This window comes from Phoca vitulina, unplaced genomic scaffold (assembly GCF_004348235.1).
Source record: "Phoca vitulina isolate PV1807 unplaced genomic scaffold, GSC_HSeal_1.0 scaffold19, whole genome shotgun sequence".
NCBI classification, from domain to species: Eukaryota; Metazoa; Chordata; class Mammalia; order Carnivora; family Phocidae; genus Phoca; species Phoca vitulina.
This window is the reverse complement of record NW_022589722.1, coordinates 27,925,427-27,948,433: the sequence shown is the minus strand read 5'-3', so window position 1 is coordinate 27,948,433 and position 23,007 is coordinate 27,925,427. Positions and strand designations below refer to the sequence as shown.

General features: G+C 53.5%; 1 protein-coding gene across 3 annotated transcripts; it reads right to left on the bottom strand.

The window, feature by feature from the left end:
• Positions 1 to 1,103: 1,103 nt before the first annotated feature.
• On the bottom strand, positions 1,104 to 22,930 carry SEPTIN3 (septin 3). 3 transcript variants are annotated; one of them, XM_032416822.1, is made up of 11 exons: positions 21,595 to 22,930; positions 15,046 to 15,237; positions 11,992 to 12,120; positions 11,500 to 11,581; positions 10,390 to 10,527; positions 8,871 to 8,988; positions 7,954 to 8,049; positions 6,242 to 6,341; positions 4,947 to 4,998; positions 4,559 to 4,652; positions 1,104 to 2,443 (listed from the first exon to the last, which is right to left on the bottom strand). In XM_032416822.1, the coding sequence occupies exons 1-11, from the start codon at positions 22,913 to 22,915 to the stop codon at positions 2,378 to 2,380; spliced, it is 2,388 nt and encodes a 795-aa protein (XP_032272713.1). In that variant the 5' UTR covers positions 22,916 to 22,930; the 3' UTR covers positions 1,104 to 2,377. The 3 variants fall into 3 exon arrangements, with proteins under 3 accessions (XP_032272713.1, XP_032272711.1, XP_032272712.1); XM_032416820.1 differs by lacking the exon at positions 21,595 to 22,930 and adding an exon at positions 19,448 to 19,609; XM_032416821.1 differs by lacking the exon at positions 21,595 to 22,930 and adding an exon at positions 19,448 to 19,609 and having other exon boundaries at positions 6,242 to 6,338.
• Positions 22,931 to 23,007: the final 77 nt, after the last annotated feature.

Below are 23,007 nucleotides of genomic sequence, written 5' to 3'. Positions count from 1 at the left end.
ATTTGACACAGAGAGACACAGTGAGAGAGGGAACACAAGCAGGGGGAGTGGGAGAGGGAGAAGCAGGCTTCCCGTGGAGCAGGGAGCCCGATGCGGGGCTCGATCCCAGGACCCTGGGATCATGACCCGAGCCAAAGGCAGATGCTTAACGACTGAGCCACCCAGGCGCCCCAGATGTTTTTTTTTTTTAACACAAGACCATTGGAACAAATGAAATACAATAGGAATTGTGTGAAACTGTAGAACAAGCATTGAGATAGAGTCCTCCTCTAGCACTGGTAACTAAGTGTGCAACTTTGGGCAAGACAACTATGCTCTCTAGACTTCAGTTTCCATATCTGTATGAAAGAATTGGACTAAAAGAACTGTTTTCTCTTAGCTGTAATATTTTAAGTTTGCAGAACTACTCTATCACTCAAATCTTCCCATATCTCTCCATCTCGGTGTGGCGTTGCCGCTCTGGTCCTGGTCCGCATCATTTTACCTGAATGACTCCCCACCACTCTTCTATTCCTTGCATTCACCCTACAGAATATTGAGGCCCCAAACACAATTGCACATTCAAATTCAGAAAGATAGAGACAAAGCCATGTTATTTGCTGGCTACAGAAGAAATTAGGAACCTCAAAGAGAGGAAGTTTGGTTTAAGTTTGAAAAAGACAAGAAACAAGCTAGGGCATTAGATGTAAATTCTTAACTCTTAAAGTATTCACTGTACAGTAGGCAGGTCTCTAGGCAAGATGGGTCCACTCCTTTCATAGAAATGGGTTTTATGCCTTCTGGAGGAAGGAGGGGAAAGCTAGGAAATTAGTTAAATGAAAATAAACCTTGTGTTCATTGAAGGAGACAAGCTATACAGAGCACAGCATCTCTCAAGGTCTAGCATGATAGCTCCATCACTCCTGAATACAAAACTCCGTAGAATAATGACTGAAGTCCAACCTCAAGCCAAATGAAGACAAACTGATCTCATGAAATGTTTTCCATCTATAGTTTTTGTGGCTGCTTCTTACCAAGACGATCCCTGTCTCACCCTCCACCCGCGATGTAATGGCCGATTTGGCCAAGGAGTGAGGAGCACAAATCAGACACAGGCCAGACAGTTCTTGTTCAAACAGCAATGTTTAGTTGTACAACACATAAAGTCTAGCAACATTTACACAACCAGTTTGAGTGTGTTGGCTTGTTTTCAATTGGGAAATTTAACCATAATGTCACCCAAAAGTTGGCTGGGACTGGTAACATTTAAGAAACGGGTCGTTCTTGCATCCCCTAGGCTTGGGCCTCTTGCTCCATCAGGACTTAGTTGTAGATGAATGGCCCACAAGTCACCAGCCTTTGAGAAAGTAGTGTCCAGGTGGAGACAGTGGGGGAAGGGGGCAGCGGGGCGGGGGGGGCGGGGAATCCCATACAGACACAATATGTGGGGCAGTGGCAGCCAACATTCGCAAACATTCATGCATCTGATGGGGGGCTTTGCCCTCCACTGGGTATTTTCCACTAGCCTACAGTGACCAACTGTGGCCAGGCTAATTCATTACTCACAGTAGCAGGGTGGAGGTCGGGGCAGGAGTAGTCAGAGTAGGTGGGAAGAGATCCCTCTTATTGCTAAGTGGACAGAAGGGTGCTTTTATTTCTTCCTAGAGTTCACATCCCATGGGTTTCTGGAGTTTTGTGTCTGTGTTTAGTTCTTTTTTTAAGTTTGAGGGTAAGGAAGTCAATTCCAGAAATGTCTCTTCAGGAAAACCACTCTTTCTAAGCAGCTGCATTACAGGGTGGGGAGGGCATGAAGCTGAACTCTGGGGCCAGCCACAAATGGCTATTTTTTTTTAAAGTGACCCTAGGCCTGGCTCCCCCACATCTGTAGTGACCCATCATTAGAAATAAGCTTTAAACAATGAAGGAGACACCCTTGTCCCACACTGGGGCTCACACGGCTGACCTCAACAAATCTGACAAGCAGAAAAGTTGCTTTCTTGACCCTTGAAGGAAGCCAAGAGTAGCTCATGCAGATGAATGGACAGGGAGCAATGCCATTTCCCCTTGGAGATGGTTACAAGTAGCTGGTATGGGTTTGCAAGGGCAGAAGGAGCTCTTGATGAGTTCTTTCCCCCTGCGGATGGGCTGGGACCGGCTGACACAGACGATGGACGAGGGCCGTGCTGGCGAGAACCCCATTCCACTGGGAGGAGGGGGGTGGTTTGGATACAGGGAGGAAGCAACTGTCCTAAAGAGATAGCTGGGCCCTCCGATCTGCTGAGAGCTGAGAGGGGCTGTGGTGGTGGTGGGCTGGGCAAGGACAGCTCTAAAAAGGGCATAGCCCTGCAGCAATAACAGCTGGGAGGAATGGAGGGAGAAGCAGCGCTTGAAATGGCCTTCATTCAGCAGTGGGGCAGGGGGTGGCTGGCACAGGTGGAAGGACAGTGCCCAGGAGGCCTTCTCCCTGCAGGGGGGGGGTGAGAACGGTTGAGGGTGTGGAGACCAGCGGCTGGCAGCAGACACATAAAACAGCTTCTCCAGGGAGGCTGACATCAAGGTGTAGGGGTGCCAAGCATCATCCTCTACTCCACCTCTCCAACGCCCACCGCCCCCACTAGACCTCCCCTGCCAGTCCTAGTGGCCAGTCCCATGTTTGCACACATGACTGCCCACTGTATACACCAGGGATCCCCCTCCTGTGGAAATGCAGCAACCTCTGGGCTTTAACCCTGATGCTGTTCTATCCTGACAGGTGCTTACCCTGCAATAACTTGTGGGGGAAGGAGGATGTGTAGTGGATTGGTAAAGAGCCTCCAAGAAAGACAGAGACCATAGGTTTTGGGGTCACCCACCTCTTTCCCCTGGCCCACCGAGTCTTGGTCTGAAGTCTATGTGTTTTCCTAGCACCTGAGTGATAAGAGACTAGAAATGCTGGGATTTGTCGTGGACCAGTAAAACACCGAGGGCTGGACCAGGAGATGGAACAGGAGGTTGTATGAGGTCATTGTAAATGGTAGCTAGTTGGTGTTTTCCCTTACCTAAGGCTAAACTCTTTCCCCCAGCCCCAAGTTTCAGCCACCTTACAGACTGAAGGAGAAAGAGTAACTTGTTTGTAAAATCTATGCATTAATAAATACAGGGCTGAAGGGGATGGCAAGAAAAGGCTGACTGTATGATTATGGGTATCATTAGCAACATCCACAGGAGTCAGGAGGCGGGAATCGGGGAAAAGCAGAGACAGACAGACAGACATGCACAGTGAGAGAGAACAGAAGTCCAGAGGGGGTCAAGCATGAATGAGAAGCGAGCAGTAGAGAAGACAGCTTGTGCAGGAGGAAGAATCGTGATGGAGAAAAGTGAGGTGGTGTCTCCGATTCGCCTCTGAAGCCAAACCACTGAGAAAGGTAAAGGTTGTGTATTGCTCTTAATACATCTTTAGATTTAATTCTTCTAGAACTCAGCGCCCAAAGAAAGGCTGTCTCACTGGACCAGCGCATGTGCTTCTCGAACCAGCTACTGGGAACTGGGTAACTCATCGTGTTTCCTCCTCTGCCTGGGCCCACACGGGTCCACCATGCGCTGCGGAAACTTTCTTTCCTCCTCATCTCTGTGGGTCTGATTTCTGTCGTAATCCCATAATCCCAGTGTGTACTGTCACGTGCTTTGGCTGTGATTTTATTTTAAGGTGGCCTGAAGTCCTTTTTGGAAGTAGACTGGGCATAAATCCTAAATATGGAAATGTAGCTAAGGTGGATTAGACTCCAAGCAAGTGGAAGAAGTCAGAGAGGGGCAGGATGAAGGAATGAGGGAAGGGGGAGAAGGTGGGAGCAGAGGGGAGTGAGGCGAGGCGCGTGTGGAAAGCAGCAGTCAGCAACCAGGACGGACGGTGACAGGTGGTGGATTTCGGACAGTGGAGACGACACATGCTGAAGGGTGGAGCTCTCTTCTCCACTTCTGGGCACGAACTGTTTCTGCAGGAGCCCAGCTCCAGCCTACTCTGCTCTCCCTTGACCTTCCCTCTCCTAGGAAGTCCTAGCCTTACCCTAGACAGCCAAGCCCCACCACCCCCTCCCCACCAGGTCCAGCTCCAAAGCTGTCCTCAGAGAGTCTCTGCAGTCCCTGTCTGTGGGCAGTTCAGAGATAAGAGTTACCTGTGGCTCACCTGCTCCCCATCATTTTTAAGTGAAACCTCCCCTAAGACCTCTTGAGTGAGGCACACGGCTTTGTTCTGGGACACAAGGAAAGGAGACAGATAATGGACAGCCATGGAGGAACCAAACTTACAAGGGACCTTCCAGGGAGGGCAGTGAAAATACCTCACCCCTGCACAGGTACACACATGCACACGCACACGCACGCACACTCTCTCTCCCTCTCATACACACACACATACACACACACGTGCACACACTGTAGACAAACTCCACAAACACCAGACAGGCCTGTGGGACAGAGTAGAAAGCAAGAAGGTGGTTGGTGGTGGTTTTGGGATGTGTGTGGAAAAGTGGGGATGTGTGATGATACAGAGAAAGGGCCGTCAGGGGTTACTGTCGTGGCTTTCCTCTGTGTCCACGCTCACCGGAGGGAGGCCTCCATTGTCATTGAGCCGCTTGGCCCTGTAGGTCTCGTAGTGGATGTTGTGTGTCACTTCCTTGAGGTCCTGGAGGTGGGTCCTGAAGGACAAAGGGTGAGGAGAGAGAGGGGTGTGATTAGGGGTGGGGAGGAAGAGACGGACCCACATCTGAGGTCAACGCATCACTCCCACGGCCTGGGCCCAATGACTGGGACCCAGGCCAGAGAGCCAGTAATAATACTTCTTCGGCCCCTTCTGCTTCATGATGGGACCTGGAACGGGGGGCAGAGAGCTCTGTCAGAGAGACCTGGAGATGGAGGAAGTAGATCTGAATGGATGGCCTCCTGACCCCAAATAAACTAACCTGTCCTCTGAGGGAAGGGGTGCATCTCACCTGATGACAAAGTCTCGAAGCAAGGCAAACTCACAGTGGTTGAGGTTTTCCACTGTGAACGAAACAAAACAAAACAGGTGGTCATTTCACTAATGTAGCAACACCCAGCAGGTGCACTTCTGTTCCGGTCACCGAGGCATTGAGGAGAGAGCCACAGGACAGGTCACTTCTTGTAAGCCCTCCAGAGGTTTGCTCCTCTGGGCATTTCTGGGCACGGGAACAATGGCACAATACTATTCTAGACTCTGTGAAATAGCAGCTAATCAGGACTATTAGATTTCTCAATTTATAGGAAAGAAAATTAATACACAGGGGGTCTAAAAACTGGCCCAAGGCCTAAGACACAATTCCTATCCTCGAGGAGCTTATAATCTGATTGGAAAACAATAACACACACAGAATGTAACAATCGAGCCATCTTAAAAAAGGTCACGCACTACACGATGAATCTAATTCAATACAGATTGAGTACCTACTACCTGCAAACCACGTGCTAAGCGTTGTGGGAGCAGAAGGTGATTAAGACATGAATGCTCTAGTCCCACAATCTAATGGACAGGACAGACATCCTCATAAATGATTCCAATTCAAGGTGGATGAGAAAATGCCACTAAAAAAAAAAAATCTCAACATAGGGTCATCGGCAAATGAGAGACAATATGATCCAATGGGATGAACTTGGTTTGGGAACTGAAATAAATTCAGTTGTAGAATTGAACTTCGGCCCTGAAATCCCAGTTTCAACCACCAACAAGTTGTGTGATCTTGGGCAAGACCCTTCACCTGTCTGAAGCTCGTGGCCCTCGGGGGCTAATGTTCTAAGTACAGGCACGTCTCCCCTGCTCCCCGTAGAGGGTTATCATATTTGAATGAGATCACGGAAGCAATTCTTTGAAACCTTTCAGAACCGGTATTGACCTTCTCGAGGTCACATCCATTCCCAACAAGACGAAAACAGCCACATCCGAACCACCCTCCAGCAGTTTGTCAGATCACGTCCCCTTTCATGTAAAAACCTTTCTCCGGTTTTTCCAGTGCTTTTTAGTCTCTCCACGTTCTCCACTCCTTTGACACACAAGTCAGGGCCTCCCGGTCAGGTGCTAAATCGCTCTTTCAGCGCTCCCTGTCTCTGAGACTCATCTTCTCAATTAGACTGTAAGCTCCTTACGGCAGGGTCTGGCTGGCTTTCATTTTGTATCTGACATGCCAGGATAGTGCCCTGAGCTCTAGATGCTGAATAAGTAAGCATAATTCACCAGCAGCGGCCAGGTCTTCAAGAAGATGCACTGAATTACCTTCAATGATCCCCCAGGGAGTTTTTCTGCCGAGGACTCGCTTGCCATTCACTTGGTACTCCTTGTCGCTTCCCACCACAGCGAAAGGCATGCTCTCCTGCTGACAAACCACACACACATGCATGTCAGCCTCCTACCATCCAGGCCTCCACGGACAGGACGCCCAACAGTCCTGGGCCTCTGGCCTTGAACTACATACTTCTGCTGCTCATTCAGTGATCCCACTGATGGCAAGGGCAAGGCTTTTGTCTCTTAAAAGGGAGTCTGAAGTCCTGGGTCCAGCCCTGGTCGCACCCCTGCCTGGCTGGTTAACCTCAGTAGGTCGGCTTTCCTTCAACAGGAGAAAGCTTTGTACTTTTTAGAGCACTTTAACACATCAGTTTGGTTTGGAACAACTCTGAGCTAGCTAGGATAGAGCTCTTCAGGTATACCCACCCATGTGACAGCCAAGTGACGGATGCTTTACACTACCTCCCATCAAACCTACTGGCAGAGACCCACGTCCACTGACCTCTCAGACCCCATAGGTCACCTTCTGAGGTTCGTAGGCTCCTCTGCTCCACCCCCGACCCTTGGGTTGTATATTCGCCAAGAGCCAGCTCTTTGTTCCCAAATCTATTTGCCTGATGTGTACTTGCTATTGGAGAAACTATTATTTAAGCCAAGGATGTATGACCGTGGAGAATGGTTTCTCTGAAAGTCAAGTTGGCTGTTTCTGAAAGACTTGAGAAAGGTGAGTTGCTCTTGCCCTAAGACCAGACTTATCCTCAAAGAAGAGGCCTTGTCTCTATATGAAAAGAATGCTTAGTGAATGTGATGGATGTGTTTTATTTTAACTTAATAATTTAGTGAAATAATGCTTTAAAAACATTTAAGATTTGTATACATCATTTTTTTTAAACGATTTCTTCACTTCAGTGGACGTTTTCCATTAACTGACCAACTACCTGTCTCAACTACATTAGATAAAGGGCTTCTGATAGATGATCCACCCTCCACAGAGGAGGTGATTCAAGACCAAAGCAAGTAAATGGCTTGTCCCAGGTCATAGTGGTGAGTAGAAAAGCCCAGACTGAAACTCAGGATTCTGATGTAAAATCCCAGAATTGTCGAAGTTTGGAACTGAGAGCAATCGTAGAAATCACATGAAGCCTTAAGATCCCTGGGAGACGCCCCACGGACGGCTGAGAAGATGGTGCTCTGTGCCCATGTCCCTGAGCCAGAGCAGCTCTGTTTTCATGTTTTATATACAAGAGTCCTGTTTGACATTTAATTTTTTTAAAGGGTTCCTCTGGGGGGAAAAAAAGCCTATAAGCCACTCACCTAACCTGACTTCTGCACTTTATAGAGGGGAAACTGAGGCAGAGCTCTGACTAGAGCATAGACATCTTGGACCCCAGCCTGATGCTCTTCCTGCCCAGGCCCTTCCATCAGCCACACCCTGGTTTTTCCAGGCCCTGTGGGGGAAGAAGAGGCTTTTGGGGTAGTCTGCAGATGGACGCAAACCTTAGCTTCCTGGATGCAGGGTTCACGGTCCTGGCCAGGGCCCTACTCCTCATCCTCTCCATGTCACTTCTGGTCTGGGTCAGGCAAGGTGGGGCAGACAGTATGAAAGGGGAAAAGCAGGTAGCAAAACAGAAGGGGTACACGATCCACATCCCACTTGTGCCGAGGAGGGCATTTGTGTGCTGAACAGAGCCCCAGGCACCTACCCGGATTTTGTCATTCTCCGTCTTGTCCTCCAAATCCTCATCAAATTCCTTCTGGGGGTAGAACTCAATGCCATTCACTTCGAGCTCCTTTCGAACCTAGGGGCGAGGAAGAGAAGCAAGGTAGCCAAGTGTCAGGATAATGGAGGGGGGGCTTGTACACGGGTGTGAGCATGTGTGTGTGCTGAAATCAGAGGGATGAATGCAGCCTTTGATAATCCGGTCATCTCTGAACTCTGAGGCCCTGAGCAGCAGGAAGATCCTAATAACTGGGAGCCCCAGTCACACAGCTGCTACAACCCAGCCTGAGATGAGGAATAGTCTGGGGGTGCAGCTTGCTCATCTCAGGATCCAGAAGCTTAGGATTTAGACAAGCAGCACTACTGAGTACATGCTCATGCTGCTATGTGTCATATTCCAGGTCTGCCCTCTCTCAAAGCTCAACTTAAGTCTCACCTCCTCCAGGAAGGCATCCAGGAACTCCCTAGTGGTCTACCTGATTGTAAGTTTCTCAAAGGCACCAAATGTCTTTATACCTCCCTTGCAGGCCCCCACTTCTATTCCGGTGCATCCAGCACAGGGGGGAGCTTATAAAAGACACTAATAAAGACTGGAGGGCAGGTGATTAATTAGTCTAGCCCCTCAAGCAATCTAACATTGAGGAGTGTTTTCTCATGCCCATGGTAATTTATGTATTCAGTGGTCTTCACCAGTAAATTTGGAGGATGGGAAGGAGGCAGCCTGAGGTTGTTAACGTCCCTTCACCATTGGTTGGCAGACACGACCAGCCCAGCCTCTTCAATGGTTAAGTGGGAGCTGGGTGGGAAAGGGGGGATATAATAATCAAGGATAGGACACAGCTTGGACCAGAGGAGGGGAAGGAAGGGTGGGGACAGGAAAAAGAGGAGAGGTCTTCTCACCCTTTGCTTGAATTCAGACTTCTCCTCCAGGGTCATGGTGTCAGCCTTAGCAATGACGGGGATGATGTTCACAACTTTGCTGAGGTGCTTCATGAACTCCAGATCGAGAGGTCGCAAGCTGGGGTCCAGAGAAGGCAGGGTGTCAGAGTCACCTTGCTCTCCCCTGGTCCGCCCCGGCCGCCACGCCAGGGCCACCCTTGGGACGGGAGGACTGGACGGGGAACCTGGCTGAAGCCAAGGGGCTGCTCCGTCTCCTTCCTGATGCGCCCCCAGCGTCTTACCGCCTGTGGAACAGGCTGCGACTCCCTGCCCCCACTCGGACCACCGTCTCCCCTTCTCTTCAAATCCTGCCCCTCCCACAGCCCTGCTCAAACTGCTCCTTCAGGACAGCGTTCCTGACGTGGGGCTCTTTTTCTCCTGGGAATAGCCGCGGACTGTTGTCTCAGGCTTTATGTCCCTTTAAGTCCTTGTGTCATGGTTACTCGTGTATCTTATTCTCCGTATGGGGTAGCACTTTTTTTTAAGTAATCTCCTTGCCCAACATGGGGCTTGAACTCATGACCCCCCCACCACCACAATGGAGAGTCGTGTGCCCCACCTGAGCCAGCCGGGCGCCCCAGGACAGCACCTTTTGATGGGCCTTCTCCCGGCCCACACTTAGTCCTGCAGAGGCCCAGCTGGGGGCCCAGGCCCTCCCCATCTGAGGGCCCCGCTCCCTCTAGGCTCTGGGGCTCCCATCTGGTTCTAGTTCCCAGTTTGGGCCACTTACTAAGTCAGGCTATCTGCTAGCTTGTTCTGACCTTGGGTCCACATTCTAGGGAGGAATAAAGCTAATCTTTTTACTGAGTTCCTAGACCCCACCGTTGAACACCTGCTGAGTACCTGGTTCCTCCAAAATTGGGGGCCCACCTTGCTCATGCCATCCGCTCAAGAACTGAACTCTGGCCCAGCAGTTAGGTGTAGTAATAAGTTATGGAAGGTCGCCTGCTTGCTCACCTAGATCTCTCCATCCCACGCTGGCACTCCCTGTCACGCGGCCCCATCAGCCACTCACAACCGACTTCCCTGCACACCTGCTGGTCGCCAGCCTTCATCTCTAGACACACTGGGCTGCCCACCCATCAAATACCTACAGCTGGGTCCCCTACCCCCCCAAAACACCCACCTGATCCAGTAGCCCTGCCCTTCCCCGTTTCACTCTTGTTGCTGCCCACCGCCCCACCCCAGCTTTGGGCAAAGCGGATATCTCCTGAATAGACGAGGAGCCCTCTGCGCCCACACACGGACTCCTTCTGCTGGTACAGTTGTGGTAGAACACCAGTGGGCAGCTTGGGGACTGGGCTTGGTCAGCCTTCCTCTCCTGGTAAGAGAGTCAGACTGTCTTGGAGAAAGTGCGGGGGATCACAGGGCCCTGACAACACCGGGGCCCATCCGGGGGGACTGGTTATCCACGACAGAATGGGCACAGGTGACACAAACCAGAGCGAGGCGCAGCCGTGGGGGAGGGACTGGTACGTACGAGTGTCCCGTGGGGGAGATGAAGTAGAGACAACAGTGGACACGAGTGTCGGGGATGCGTTTCTTCCTGGCGATGTTGACCTCCTCCTTCAGGAACTTCTCGTACTGTTCATTGATGTACTTCTCAATGGGCTCCCAGCTGGGGGGCGGGGGGACGGGAAGAAAGCAGATGGATGTCCCAGAAAGAAAGGCCTGTGGACCATTCTCCCTCAGGCCCTCATGGATGGCTTTCCTTGTTAAGCGAGACCAAAACTCCCACGGGGACCTAGTCCTCTGAATGGGCCAGAGGAATTGCAGCACCCCACCCCACCCCGGAAAGCAGCACACGCTTTCCCCACCTTCATTTCTCATTAGCTAGGAGGCTCTGAGGAAGTCTCTGCCCCTCTCTGAGTACCAATGGGTTCCTGGAGGGATTAAGGATTACAAAGAACGGATGTACGGTACTTAACATAGCAACGGCATATAGAAAGTATTCAACATGGCAACAACTCATTATCATCACTGTTGTCAATGCTATTGCTACCTTTCTCCTTTAAGGAGCATGCCTATGACCAGAGGAGAGGACAACCAGTCACTTTTCTAAGATTGTTCTAAGTTGTGTGGTTTGGCGGCCCTGCCTATGTGCGGCAGACCCCAGCTCCCTCACAGAGGAACCACGGTCTCCGTCCCTATGTGGGAGCAAATCCCTGCCTGGAACTTTCCATCTACATCTTGGCAGGATGCTGATGGCCGCGTTGCTCTGTGAATTCCCAGAGGTGCTCTCCTCGTGGAAATTCCCCTCCGTCCTCTCTTCATGCAGGGTTATGACACTGCCCACAGGCCAAGCTTGGCCACAGCCTTCCCGTCAGCCCAGATTTGTGCCACAGCTCCCCTTGTTCTGTCTGCCCTGCCCTGCTGCCACCTCCAGGCAATCCCACAGCCAAAATTCCCTCTGCACTGGCCGCCTCCTGGGCCTCTTCCCTCGCCTCCTTACAAAGCCCCTGATGCCCATCCTTTAGCGCGCCTTCCCACTTAGCCCCTCAGCATGAAGGGCGCAGCTGGTTCTCAATATGAATGAATCTGCACCGTGTTCAGTGTCTTCAGGGCAGAAATCTCACAGGCAGACATATACCAGTTTTCATTGTTGATCTGGTCTCCAAAGCCCGGGGTGTCGATGACGGTCAGCTTCATTTTGACCCCGCCTTCCTCTATCACTGGGGGGTGAACAGAAAAGGCACCAGGGAAGTCACTCGTTGGGCCGATGCCGGCTACCCTGCTGCCTACCAGCCAGGGAGACCCAGGCTCCTTCCTTCCTCGGGACCAATTACTGGAAAAGTCAAGTTCAGGGTCTTCCCACCTCGGCAGCTCGGTTCATGCTGTTCCCTTCACCTAGCATGCCTTCCCTGCTTCTTGCTGCCTGAATCCCACCCATGCTCTCCCATCCAGCTCAAGCCCCGTTTCTAATCCCCCCTGTCTTTCCTAGACCAAAGAGTTGGCTCTACTCCGTTCTCTTCTGTCTTGAGATTGCTTTTCATTTGTCTCATTCCCCCAGTAGGCCCGTCTCTCCCTCTCTGGCAGAGAGCCTTCTGAACAGTGGCCACTGGAGTCCCTGCCTGGTCCTCACCGTGCCCAATAGCTTTGATCTCCACCGTCTTGGGAATCTTTTCCTCCCGGTTCCAGCTGGAGGCCTTGCGGCTCACCTGGGATTTGAAGAGCGTGTTGACCAGCGTTGACTTGCCCAGTCCGCTCTGACCTGCCGCAAGACAGGAGGAGGATGACACGGTGGGGAAGACCCGTGTCCACCTCCTGAGCCTGCCATCTCTCCCATGAGATTACAGAATTCTAGAGCCTTGATCCAGGCCACTTTACCACTCATGGTGGGCGGGGGGCAGAGGACTGAGTGGGAGAGCAAGCAGGTGGGAATGGTTCCCTGGTACCAGAGAGTTGGATTCCACATTCTCTCCCTCCTGGAGCCCCAGGCCCGTTGGGAGAGGGGACAACCTCTGCCTTTGTCTAGTGTAGCAATTTTTGTTTTGTGCCTGCTGGACTTCAACTTTTAGTCTTTAGTAATACTAAACGGAATGACAGCACTACTTGGCCCTCTGATACTCCTCAGTGCATCCGAGATTTTCATATCTGCTAGCCAAAATTGCCTTTGAATCCCAGAGCCCTGGGAATCCCATAGCAGAGCTCTCTTTACCCCCAGCTCAAGTGTAGAGATTGACCCCCACCTCACATAAAGTGTGTGCAAGGTCACATAACTAATAAATGCAAGACCAGGGCCTTGAACCCAAGGAACCCCCTGGTTCTGTGTCTCTATTCTATTGCCAGTCAGTACCTCATGCAGATAAACGCCCGAGAGGGCACTGAGAGAGGAGGGGGCAGCTGAGCGGGCAGGGCCGGTCTCTTACCTCCACTTCCCTCACGAGTGCTCCCTTTTGACCCGTCTTTTTCTTTTTTTGTATTGTATTGTATTTTTTTTTTAAGTAGGCTCCACTCCAAACGTGGGGCTTGAACTTAGGACCCCGAGATCAAGAGTCACATGCTTTACCGACTGAGCCAGCCGAGCGCCCCATTTTGACCTGTTTTACACAGGTCTACAAAATCTACAGAAGATTTCATTCCAAGGAGGAGTTCTGCAACTAAAAGGCACTTGAAAACCACCGGTCCGAGCCGTGCTTCTCAAACTTGTACACGCACGAGGATCGCACAAGCAGGCCCTACAACTGCTCAATGGCATCAGTGTCACCTGGACCCTTGTAGGAAATGCAGGATCCCAGGCCCTGCCTCAGCCCTATGATTCAGAATCTGCACTTTGACAGGACTCCCAGATGAATCACATGCACAGTAAAGTCAGAAGTTCTGGTCTAGAACATTCCTGTGGTATATTAGTGGGAGGATGAGGGCCTAAGGCTCCAGACCCAACAGTGCTGTCTCCCTGAACACCTGGGACTAGCCGTGTTTGCTCCTCTAGTTTTTTTACTGACAACTGATGGCAAGGGAGGGAACTGGAGGAGACCAGGGATAGCAGATAAGGTGCATGTCTCATTCCAAATGATCAATCAGTAGTAGCCACCTAGGCCAATATGTTAAAAAGGCTACCTGTGGACTCAGTCCCGAATGTGAGCCATGACTGACCGGCTATGTCTCTCCCTCTGGTGCTGCTGGGGAGAGAAGAAGCCTGCACAGCTTCTACTTGCTGTTCCTGATCTGGATATTTTCTGAGGTCATTTGCTCACTAAGTACCCTTGAATGCCAAGTGCTGTCCTGGAATTGGAGGTAGAGAGGCAAACAAGACATCACCTTTACCCTCGAGAAGCCATTTAGTGTGAGGAAGACCAAAACACAAGCAGGCGGTTACGATATGTCGCCATAATCGCCGTGAAAGAGGGAACCACAGGGTATTACGGCAGCAAACTGAAGGGAATGTAATCCAGTCTCTCTGGAATCAAGGAGGACTTCTAGGAAGAAGCAACAACTAAGCTGAAACCTGCGGAGAAACTCTGAAAGACCCCTGAGAAGCTGGAATGGGGTTCTAGACAGAGGGAATGGCAGAGTCAAAATCTCAGAGGCTGAAAAGAGCACAGCGAGTCCAGGAGAACTTACCACTGAGGAGTAGAATGCTACGTGGTTAGTGGTAAGAGGTGAGTGGAGAGAGAGCACCAGGCCAGGCTAGGAATTTAAGCCCTTAAATCTATTGAAGGGTTTTAAGTAGGATGGGTGACCTGATGAGTTCTGCAGGTTGGGAAAATTATTCAGTCACTGGTGAATAATGGTTTGAAACAGAAAGAAGACAGAGGACTGGGAGGGTCAATGCCACTCAGAGTGTGGCCTGGGGCCATGGTCCTTGAACAATTTGCTACTCATTCTTGAGATAAGAAATTTGTACCGGAAAATAAGTTGACCATAACACTAAACACACTATTTAGTTCAGCTGATTTTTTTTTACAGCAAGACTTTCTAGATGATCTAAACTCCAGTCAGCTCCTAATCTTTGAGTAGCACTGAGTCAGGGGGCTGTGGCAATCCAGGTGGGAGCCCTAGCTTAGCTGAGAGTGGTCACAGTAGAGATGGAAAGAAGTGGGCAGACTTCAGAGAGATTTACAAGGGAAAACTGACAGGTCTTGATGGTTGACTGAATTGGGGGATAAGGGAGAAAGAAAGAAGATGCCCAGGTCCCTGTTTCAGCACCTGAGTGAATATCTCACTAATATCAGGCAAAGGTCCCATCCTGCTTTTACATGCTGTGACCTGGCAACACTACTTAGTGACCAATCAATGTCCTGCAAATTCTCTTTAAGCTTTCAAGCACTACAGAAGATCAGAAAGAAAACCACCCTCCATCTGATACCAGTGGAGAAAGACACCGATGATTTCCCCACGCCACACACCTAAAAACTGGCTGAGCAGGGCTAAGAGGCTGCCTGTGTCCACCCCACTGGTGTTGTGGAGTGGACATCCACCCAGGCTGACCATCCACCCAGAGCTCCCACCCCTGCATCAGCTAGTCTTCAGGAGAGAAGAGAATCAGGCTTTTGTGATCAACATAGTGAAATCTTTCCTCCTGGAAAGAGCTCATCCTAGGGAAGCCAGGGCTGAGGCCCATCCTAGGGAAAGAAACAGGATCCTCGGTTCTGCCCACCAGCATGGTCTCCAGTGACCCCATGGCCTTCCCTACCGACCACCATGATGTTGAAGTCGAAACCAGTCTTCATGGTCTTCTTGCGCATCTGCTCAATGATGGTGTCGATGCCGATGTAGCCCAGCAGGTTTGAGTGGATGCTGACGGGTTTCATGGGCACTGCCGGCTTAGGCCTGGGCTCAGGCACCAGCTCTGACATGGCTGCGTCCGTCCTGGCCTCTGGGAGCCCTGCAAAGCCAAGGTGGGAGAGGTGGGCCGGAGGAAAACAGAAGTCACGTGGAAGCCACAGTACTATTCTCCTGACACAGAATCACACGGAGTTGGGACTAGAAGGGACCTCAGCTGTCATCCAGTATGGGTCCCTCATTTCACAGATGGAGAGACTGAGGCCTGTGGGGGAAGGACTTCCCCAAGACACAGAGCAAGTCAGATGCCAGATCGGGATCAGTGCGCAGCCTCTCCAGCTGCTGGGGTGCTTTCTGGCACACTCACTGCTCCAAAGCACATCTGTGTGTCTAATCCTGGGACTTCTCCACCTTGGCCCTGCTGAGATTTGGGTCTGGATAATTATTGGAGGGGGGGTGTGTCCTGTGCACTGTAGGATGTTCAGTGGCCCCCCTGACCTCTCGTTGTGACAACCAAAAATATCTCTAGACAGTGCCCTGGGGGCAGCATAACCCTATGGAGAACCACTGGTCTAAGAGATGTCTGGGGTTATTCTGACCTGAGTCCTGCCTCCTCAAAGAAAGGGCTAAGACCTTTTAGGATACTGGACTTAACATCTATTGACTGTCTGTCACTGACCTCAGTTGCTTTGTTTTTTAGAAGCAAATAGAGCTACCCCCTCACACTGCAGGAGCATCACTCCTGCCCCCAGCCTCAGTGTCCCCTCTTTTCCATGAGCACCACTGCAAAGTAGGGGTGTCTATGCCTTGAGGAGCCCCAGACACCATCCTAGCCATAGTTTTAAATCTGTGGGAGGAATAAGTCTCTCCTTTTGACCAGACCAGTGGGGAGGGGATGAGACGCAGTCACGTTGGGGCAGCCACTTGCCTAAGATGACATAGTGTGTTCTTGGGATGGGGGGTGGCAAAAGAAAGGGGAGGCTGAGGACAGAGCCTTTCCCTACTAGGTCTGGCAGATCACAGGCATGTTCACACACAAAGGAAATCTGCATTTCGTCATGGGGCCAATGTCCCCCGGGGCAGGTTTCAGTATAGAGCAACTCCATTTTCCCATCCATAAAATGGGTGTGTGTGTGGTGAAGTGGAAGGAGCCTGGCCCTGCTACTTGCCAGATCTGGGGACTTGGGCTCACCCCTGTGAGCCTACTTCCTCATCTGTAAACTGGCTAGGGGCACGATTAAGGCTGTGGTAGGCATCACATGAGCTATGATGCCTAGAAGCACCCGGCATATCCCTCACACTTCCAGACCCTCTTGCCCCCACGCCCCTTTCAAGTTCACCAGCTTGTCCAGAGGGCAAATGAAGTGGGGCGTGTACAAGCGATGCTAATTACACAGCAGAGTTATTGGACTCAACGCTCTCTCGAGGACCCCTTCCAGCTTTGCCATTCTGGAATCCTGTGGTTCCTGCAGAGTCTCAGGCTCCCAGGGAGAATTGATGGAGCAGCAGATGGGCAAGAGGGGGAGGGGACAGGAGTGTCTCCCTCCCCCACCCCCAGACTCAGCCAGGAGTCTGTTCTTGTACCGCCACCACCTGGTCCTGCCACCAGTCCTGGCAAGACTCTCTCTCCCGATGGGAAACTGTTCTTTCCTTGTCACTCCCAGGCACAGCCAAATCGGACGAAGCCTCGGGACCTCCCCAGGGCCTGGCGTGGCTCCCTCCCGCTTCCCAGGAAGCTGTTGCCAGCCAGGCGGCTCCAGGCGGCCGCAAGATTGGCTAGGGGGCCCTGCAGCAGCTGACTCTCACAGCCTGGCCTGCTCCTCCACTCTCTGCACGTGGCTCCCGGGCCCCACTCAGCACACCTGCACTGGGGACCATGCCCCATTTTCCCTGCCCAGCTGCTGCCCCGGCTGGCCCAGGCCACTTCCCTCATGGCTCACAGCCAAGCCTGCTTGTTCTCACAAACCATGTTGTGAGATAGATCCACGGGGCAGGGCGGGGTGTCATATACTATTTTACAGACTTGGAAAGTGAGTCTTGATTTATTTCCGGGAGATTTTGTTAGTATCCTTATAAAGGGTGTGCCCTCACTATGGCCTGCTCAGCTCTAGCCCGTCGATGGCAGCATCCTCAAAGAGTGTTCCCAAAAGACAGACGCTGGTTGCAAGAAGGGGGCTGCCCACCAGATTCCCAGGCAACTTCTAGGACCAGCAAGCACCTCCTCGCACCCATGCACATACTGTGTGGAGCACCTGCTGCCAAGTCACCTGTCCCAACCCTATGCCAGTTACATGCCAGCCACACGCTAACAGCAACCACCCATCAGCCATGAGCACTGCAAACGTGCGGCGGGTCACTACATCATGACCTCTGCTGGACGACCCTCGCCCACTCCAGCCCCTGGCTGGCCCCTACTCCTCCTTCACCATTCAGCTCAAGGCCTACCTCTAGAAAAGCCTCTGCTTTCCTACCTGATACGAGTGCCCCTCTTCTTAGTACCTTGTTCGCATCACGTTCATTTCTTTGCTCCATTCCTTCCAGGACATTTCATGTGCTGCCAAATCTCGGGAGCCTACTCCAGCCAACCCACTAGACTTGATGCCAAAGATACTTTTGGACCCCAAACAAGGTCCTCGCCCCCAAGGTCCACTGTGTGGTGAGGGTGACTGACAAGTACATAAAAATTTCCAGGGCACAGGATGATGCTGCTCTGGAGTGGAATTCCGTAGCTCCATCCCTTGCCCAGACAGCATCCCTATTCCGATCATGCCAACCCCAGACGGGCAGCTGGCCCAGGCTTAACTTCCAGCTGGATGACCCCTGTGAGCCTCAGTTTTCTCCTCAGGAAAATGGGCATGTAAGTACCTACGTTGCTGGGTTGCTGTGAAGGTTATACAAAAGCATGGACATAAATTACCTGGCACTGAACATATGCCCATCCTTCTTCAGGGAAGGGGCCATGTCTCATTGATCTCTGTGCCCCATTGACCCTAGCATAACACAGGCACTCAGCAATGGATGGATGGTTGGTAGATGGACAGATGCCTCGCAGGGGGGCAGATGTCAGTGAATGGATGGATGGATGGATGGATGGACGGACGCCTCGCACGGAGGCAGATGTCACTTTAGAACCATCACCTTTCTTCTCCCTCACAGGCTGCTCCCTTTGCAGAGCAGCTGACCCCCAGCCAGCAAATGGCTCCCGTGTAGGCCACAGTGAAGGGAGCAGACTCTGTTAGAAGAGACCCTCTCCCTCCTGCAACAGGGATTGGATGGGGGTTCCCTAAGGGTGGGAAGAGCTAAGGATGAAGGTCACAGCAGGATATAGTTCAAGTGCCATCCTGCCTAGATGGTCCTCTGGGGTCTTCCTAAGCTCCCAGCTCTCTCTAGAGAGGAGGGGGATCTGTCAGCCGCACCCCCTGCCAGGGGCCACCTGCCCCATCAATGCTCTAGGGAGAGGCATTGTCCACCTGACTCAGCTCTGGCTGAGTCCCCCACAGAAACAGAATCCCCCTCCCTGTGCCAAGCAAGGACCCCAGTGCTTTCTTTTACACAGGCAAATGAATGGCTTTGTCTTTGTCTGGCCCAGGGACCCCACCCCTCTGTTGGAAAGGTGGCAGCAGGGGGAGGGGATATTTCCAGAATAGCACCTGCCTCCTTGGCTCAGTGAGGGGTAGGGGTGGGAGGGGTCTCTTCCTCCCTTCCAGCGCTGGAGATCGTCCCCTGCTCCCCGCCCTAGCAGCCTTCAAGACTCCGCCCCCACCCGCAGAGGCAATTCCAGACCACCGCAGCTCCAGCCCCGCTCTCAGAAAACGAATCACAGAAGACATCTCGGTCCTTTCCCATTCACAGTTGCAAAGGGCCCTGGGACACCCCCTTCCCCCATCCCAGTCCTCTGGAGGCCAATGAGTTCCCTTGGAGACCACCAGCTGGTGCCTGTCTCAGTGTGCGCCTGTGTGTGGGGGAAGGGGCCTATGTGTCAGCGCACAGGTCTCTTATCTGGCTGTAGGTGGCCCTGATACCTGTGCGTGGTGTGCATGCGTGTGCGTGTCTTGGTGTGCTCTAGCGTGGGGCTTCCTGCGCGCATCTGGGTCCCTGCTTGTATGTCCGTGGGCCTCTGGGACTCCCCGCGATCCCGTGTGTGCATTTCTCCCGGCATGTATATCTTGGGGTGTGTGCGTGTGTCCGTGCATATGTCACCGCGCGTGGGCTCCTCGGCGCCGCAACCCTCCCTCTGGTAGCACCTCCAGCCGGGCTTTTCGGGGCCGCAGCCTCCTCCCAGCGGGCGCCGGTGGCCCGGCCAGCCGCCCTACCTTTGGACATGAATCCTCCTTTGTCTCTATTCCTCCGGGGAGATGCTCAGGGCGTGGGGCTGCAAGGCTGAGCGGGGCGCGGGCTCCTTCTGGGCAGAGCGGCCCCTGCAGCCGGGCCTCGCCCCTCCGCGCTCTCCGCCCACCCGCCCGGCCCGCGGCCCGGCCGCGCCGCCCCTGCGCCCCGCGCCGCCGCGCCCGCCCGGGACCTCGCTTCGGTTTGCTCGGCGCCGCTGCCCCTGCCCGCGCGCACAGATGCCGCCGCCGCCGCCGCCGCCGCCGCTGCCACCCGCACCACGTGACCCGCGCGCCTGCCGGCCCCGCCGAGGGCCCCTCCCCCTCCCACGGCGCCCGCGCCCGCACCCGCTCTCCGCCCACCCGCACGCGGGAGCGGGTACCGGGTCCCGGCTGCAGGCGGCCCGGGAGGCGCGCGGGGGCGCTGTGCCTGCAGCTCGGGATGCCGGGCCGGGGGGAGGTGCCCGCATCCCAGTCTCGATCCCTGGCCGCCCCCCCCATCCCGCTCCCCGCCTCTTACCCTTCAAGCCGGGGCGGGGCGGGGCGGGGGCGCCGGGGACCGGTGGCAGCAGCGAGCTGCGGTGCGCGCGCGAGTCACGCGGTGGTGGGGATGTTGCGCGGGCTCAGCGCGCTTCTGCCCAGGCGCGGGTGCCTGCGGAGCCCTGAGTCAGGGGCCCCGGTTCCAGGCCCGGCTTCTGGAGGATGAGCCCTATGACCTTGAGCTGATCGGGAACTTTCCTGAGCCTCAATTTACCCGTCAGGAAAAACGTTCATGCATTCAGTCAACATTAATGGACAGTGCATTGCCAGGCCCTGGGGGCACAGGGATGGGGATGACCATTCTAGGCCTTGCGGGGGAGACAGCTGGACTGTCCTAATGTAGGGGGCTGGGGTATGCATAGGGTGCTCGAGTGCTGGGGGGTGGGCATCCTGTGTAGAGAGAGATTTTGGAAGAGTTCATGGGGAAGCTGAGGGCCAAGACGGAAAGGCAAATGGCGGTGGGAGGGAAGAGGGGAAGGACACTCTGTGGACAGGGGCAGCAGAGGTGAGCAGACCCAGAGGGGAGAGCTGCACGGTGCTGGTGGACAACTCACAGCTCCTGATGCAACAGCAGCAGAGAAAATTCCAGATGGAAATATAGAGCTAGAGGCTGGAGAAGATCAAAGTCTTGAAAGCTGGGCTAAGGAGCTGGACTTTGAGGGAAGCCAGTGGTGAGTCACCAATGACTGTCAGCAGAAAGTGCCACCATCAGATATGTGAGTCCTGTGGCAGCTGCGTGGAGGACAGAGAGCCCCCATCCCAGGAGCGGGGGTGGGGGAGGGAGGGTGGGGACTGCGGCATGGCAAGGGCAGAGGGTCGAAGAGGAGGGCACAGCCAGCCAAGTGCTGAGGGGATAGATCAACAGAGTTGGAAATAGACTGGTTGGGATGAAAGAGAGTGAAAGATGAGGAAAAGGAAGAAACCCAGGTTTCTCTGAGACCGAATGAACTTCTAGTCCTTATGTTGACTTATTTATAGTTCTATATAGGACTTCTATACATACAAGTCTCCAACTTACCTTTCAGGACTAAAGGGCCGGGGGTGGGGAACTAAGGAAGAGCAGGTCAGGTGGGGCACTTTTCAAGCAACAGATATCCTCCCAAAAGGCTGAATGTGCATCATTTAGAAGGTCTCAGGTGAGGTCACTACGCATATCTAGAGGAGCACCATAGTGATGGCTGTTGGACAAATCACCACTTACCGACGTGCTGGTCTGTATTTTCATGCAGGTGGTTTGCTTTTAAAGCTGGACCCACCTGGAGATCACCTGATTACTCTAGCTCTTCAGGGACCAAAGAACCAACCACGGAAGATGCTGAAGGAAGGACTCGGCATAATTGCTCGTCTACAAGTCACCCCTGGAAACTTTCCTTCTGGTGGCTTCCCTCAACCTCACCTCTGACTGGCAGGTTGGGACCCAACTCAGGGTACATCCCCTGTGCTCTGCCCCTCGATGTTATTCCCTTTTCCCTCAGCACATTCACCTCTGACCTTACAGTCCCACCTCCCTTGCCCAACCTATTCATCTCCAGGCCAATACACCCTGGCCCCCCACGGCAGCCCGGTACATCCCCAGCCGGGCTCTTTGCATTTACCTTTGGTTTCTCGGGCTCGGTCCAGCATGAGGGGCCCTGCGGGCCAGTCCGTGGCGGCATCTGTAAGAGCGTGGTCCCGCGCTGGGGCTGTGCTTCCGCTTGGCAGCAGTGGGCACGTGGCTGATATGGTCAGGTTAATGACTCTGTCCAGCGTGATCTCCCCCATGGCTATGCCCAGCTTGCTTGTGTCCAAAGCCACAGAATCCGTAGTTCTGTCCAGCTGGGCTGTATTTGCTCTAGCCAAAGCCCTGGCTGTGTCTGTCCTGGATGTGCCCAGCTTGACTGGGTCTGGGACCACCAAATCCACGGCTGTAACCTCTGTGGTCAGACCTGACTTGGCTGGGCCTGCTCTAGCTATGGCTTTGTCCGGCTTGTCTGGCTCTGGGGGTGCCAAATCCATGACCATGCCCAGCTTGCTTGGGCCTGCTGTAGCAAAGTCCATGGCCGTGTCCAGCTTGGTACCTAGAGCAGGCAACTCTATGCCTGTATCCAGTCTGGATGTGCTTGGTGTGGCCGGATGGGCAGTCAAGTTAGGTCTGTTGGTGACCATTGTGGTTGAACGTCTGGCTGTGCCTAGCCTGGCTGTGTCCAGAGGAGCCAAATCCATGGCTGTCGCAGGACCCATGGTAGAGGTGGCCCTTTGGAGATGCAGCCGGGGTCTCGGGATACCCCTGGACCGGGGCTTGCCTCTTCCTGGAGAAGCTCTGGTAGTCACATGGGCAGTCCCTGGGACAGGATGCTTCTGACCTACCGAGCCTGGCCCTGCAGGGCCTGGTGATTTCTGGGCTAACCGGGATTGAAACGGTAGGGCCAGGTAGGAACTCACCAGAGGCTTCTCCACTATGGGCATCCTGCTGGGTTTGGACAGACCTGGGTTCCCTGGGCCCTCAGAGTGGACTCTGCTCCCCGGTACTAGAGTCACAGATCGTGAGCCTGGGCTGGGCAGCCTACCTCCTCCATGGGTGGCAGCCTCCTTGCCTGGGGCGGACAGCTCTTCCCAGTGAGAAGGTAGGGGACCCAGGGGCCATGCCTTGCTGTTCTGATGGAGCGTTAAGGAGATGGAGCTGAGCTTCCGGGGCACGGTCTCCTGTGAGGACACGCTCCGGGCCCTGGCTCCAGGGCCTGGTCTGCTGGAAGCCTGTGGGATATGGCTTTGAGGAAAGGCATCCAGACGGATGGTTTTCCTGAGGACAGGGACGAGGGGAGACACCCCTCCAGGGAGCTTTGAGGGGCGGGCAGCGTGCCCCAGCAGGTAGCTGTGGGAAAGGGAGGCTCCAGGGCTGGGGGCGCCATGCTGCTGCCTCTCAAAGTTGTGGTCCATCCAGGTCTTCCGTCTTCCCCTGAGGCAATCAACAGAGAGAAGGGGCCAAGCGGGGGTGAGGTGCTCAGCTTGCATTTCTTTGATTCCTAGTT

What these genes read in the sequence shown, in the direction of transcription:
- SEPTIN3 (XM_032416822.1), bottom strand. Translation starts at nt 22,915, where the DNA reads ATGGACCACAACTTTGAGAGGCAGCAGCATGGCGCCCCCAGCCCTGGA. An exon ending in TCCCTGGGGGATCATTGAAG is followed by an intron (nt 4,999 to 6,241) that starts GTAATTCAGTGC and finishes TTTCGTTCACAG; the next exon opens with TGGAAAACCTCAACCACTGT. An exon ending in CTTCGAGACTTTGTCATCAG is followed by an intron (nt 4,653 to 4,946) that starts GTGAGATGCACC and finishes TTTGTCCTTCAG; the next exon opens with GACCCACCTCCAGGACCTCA.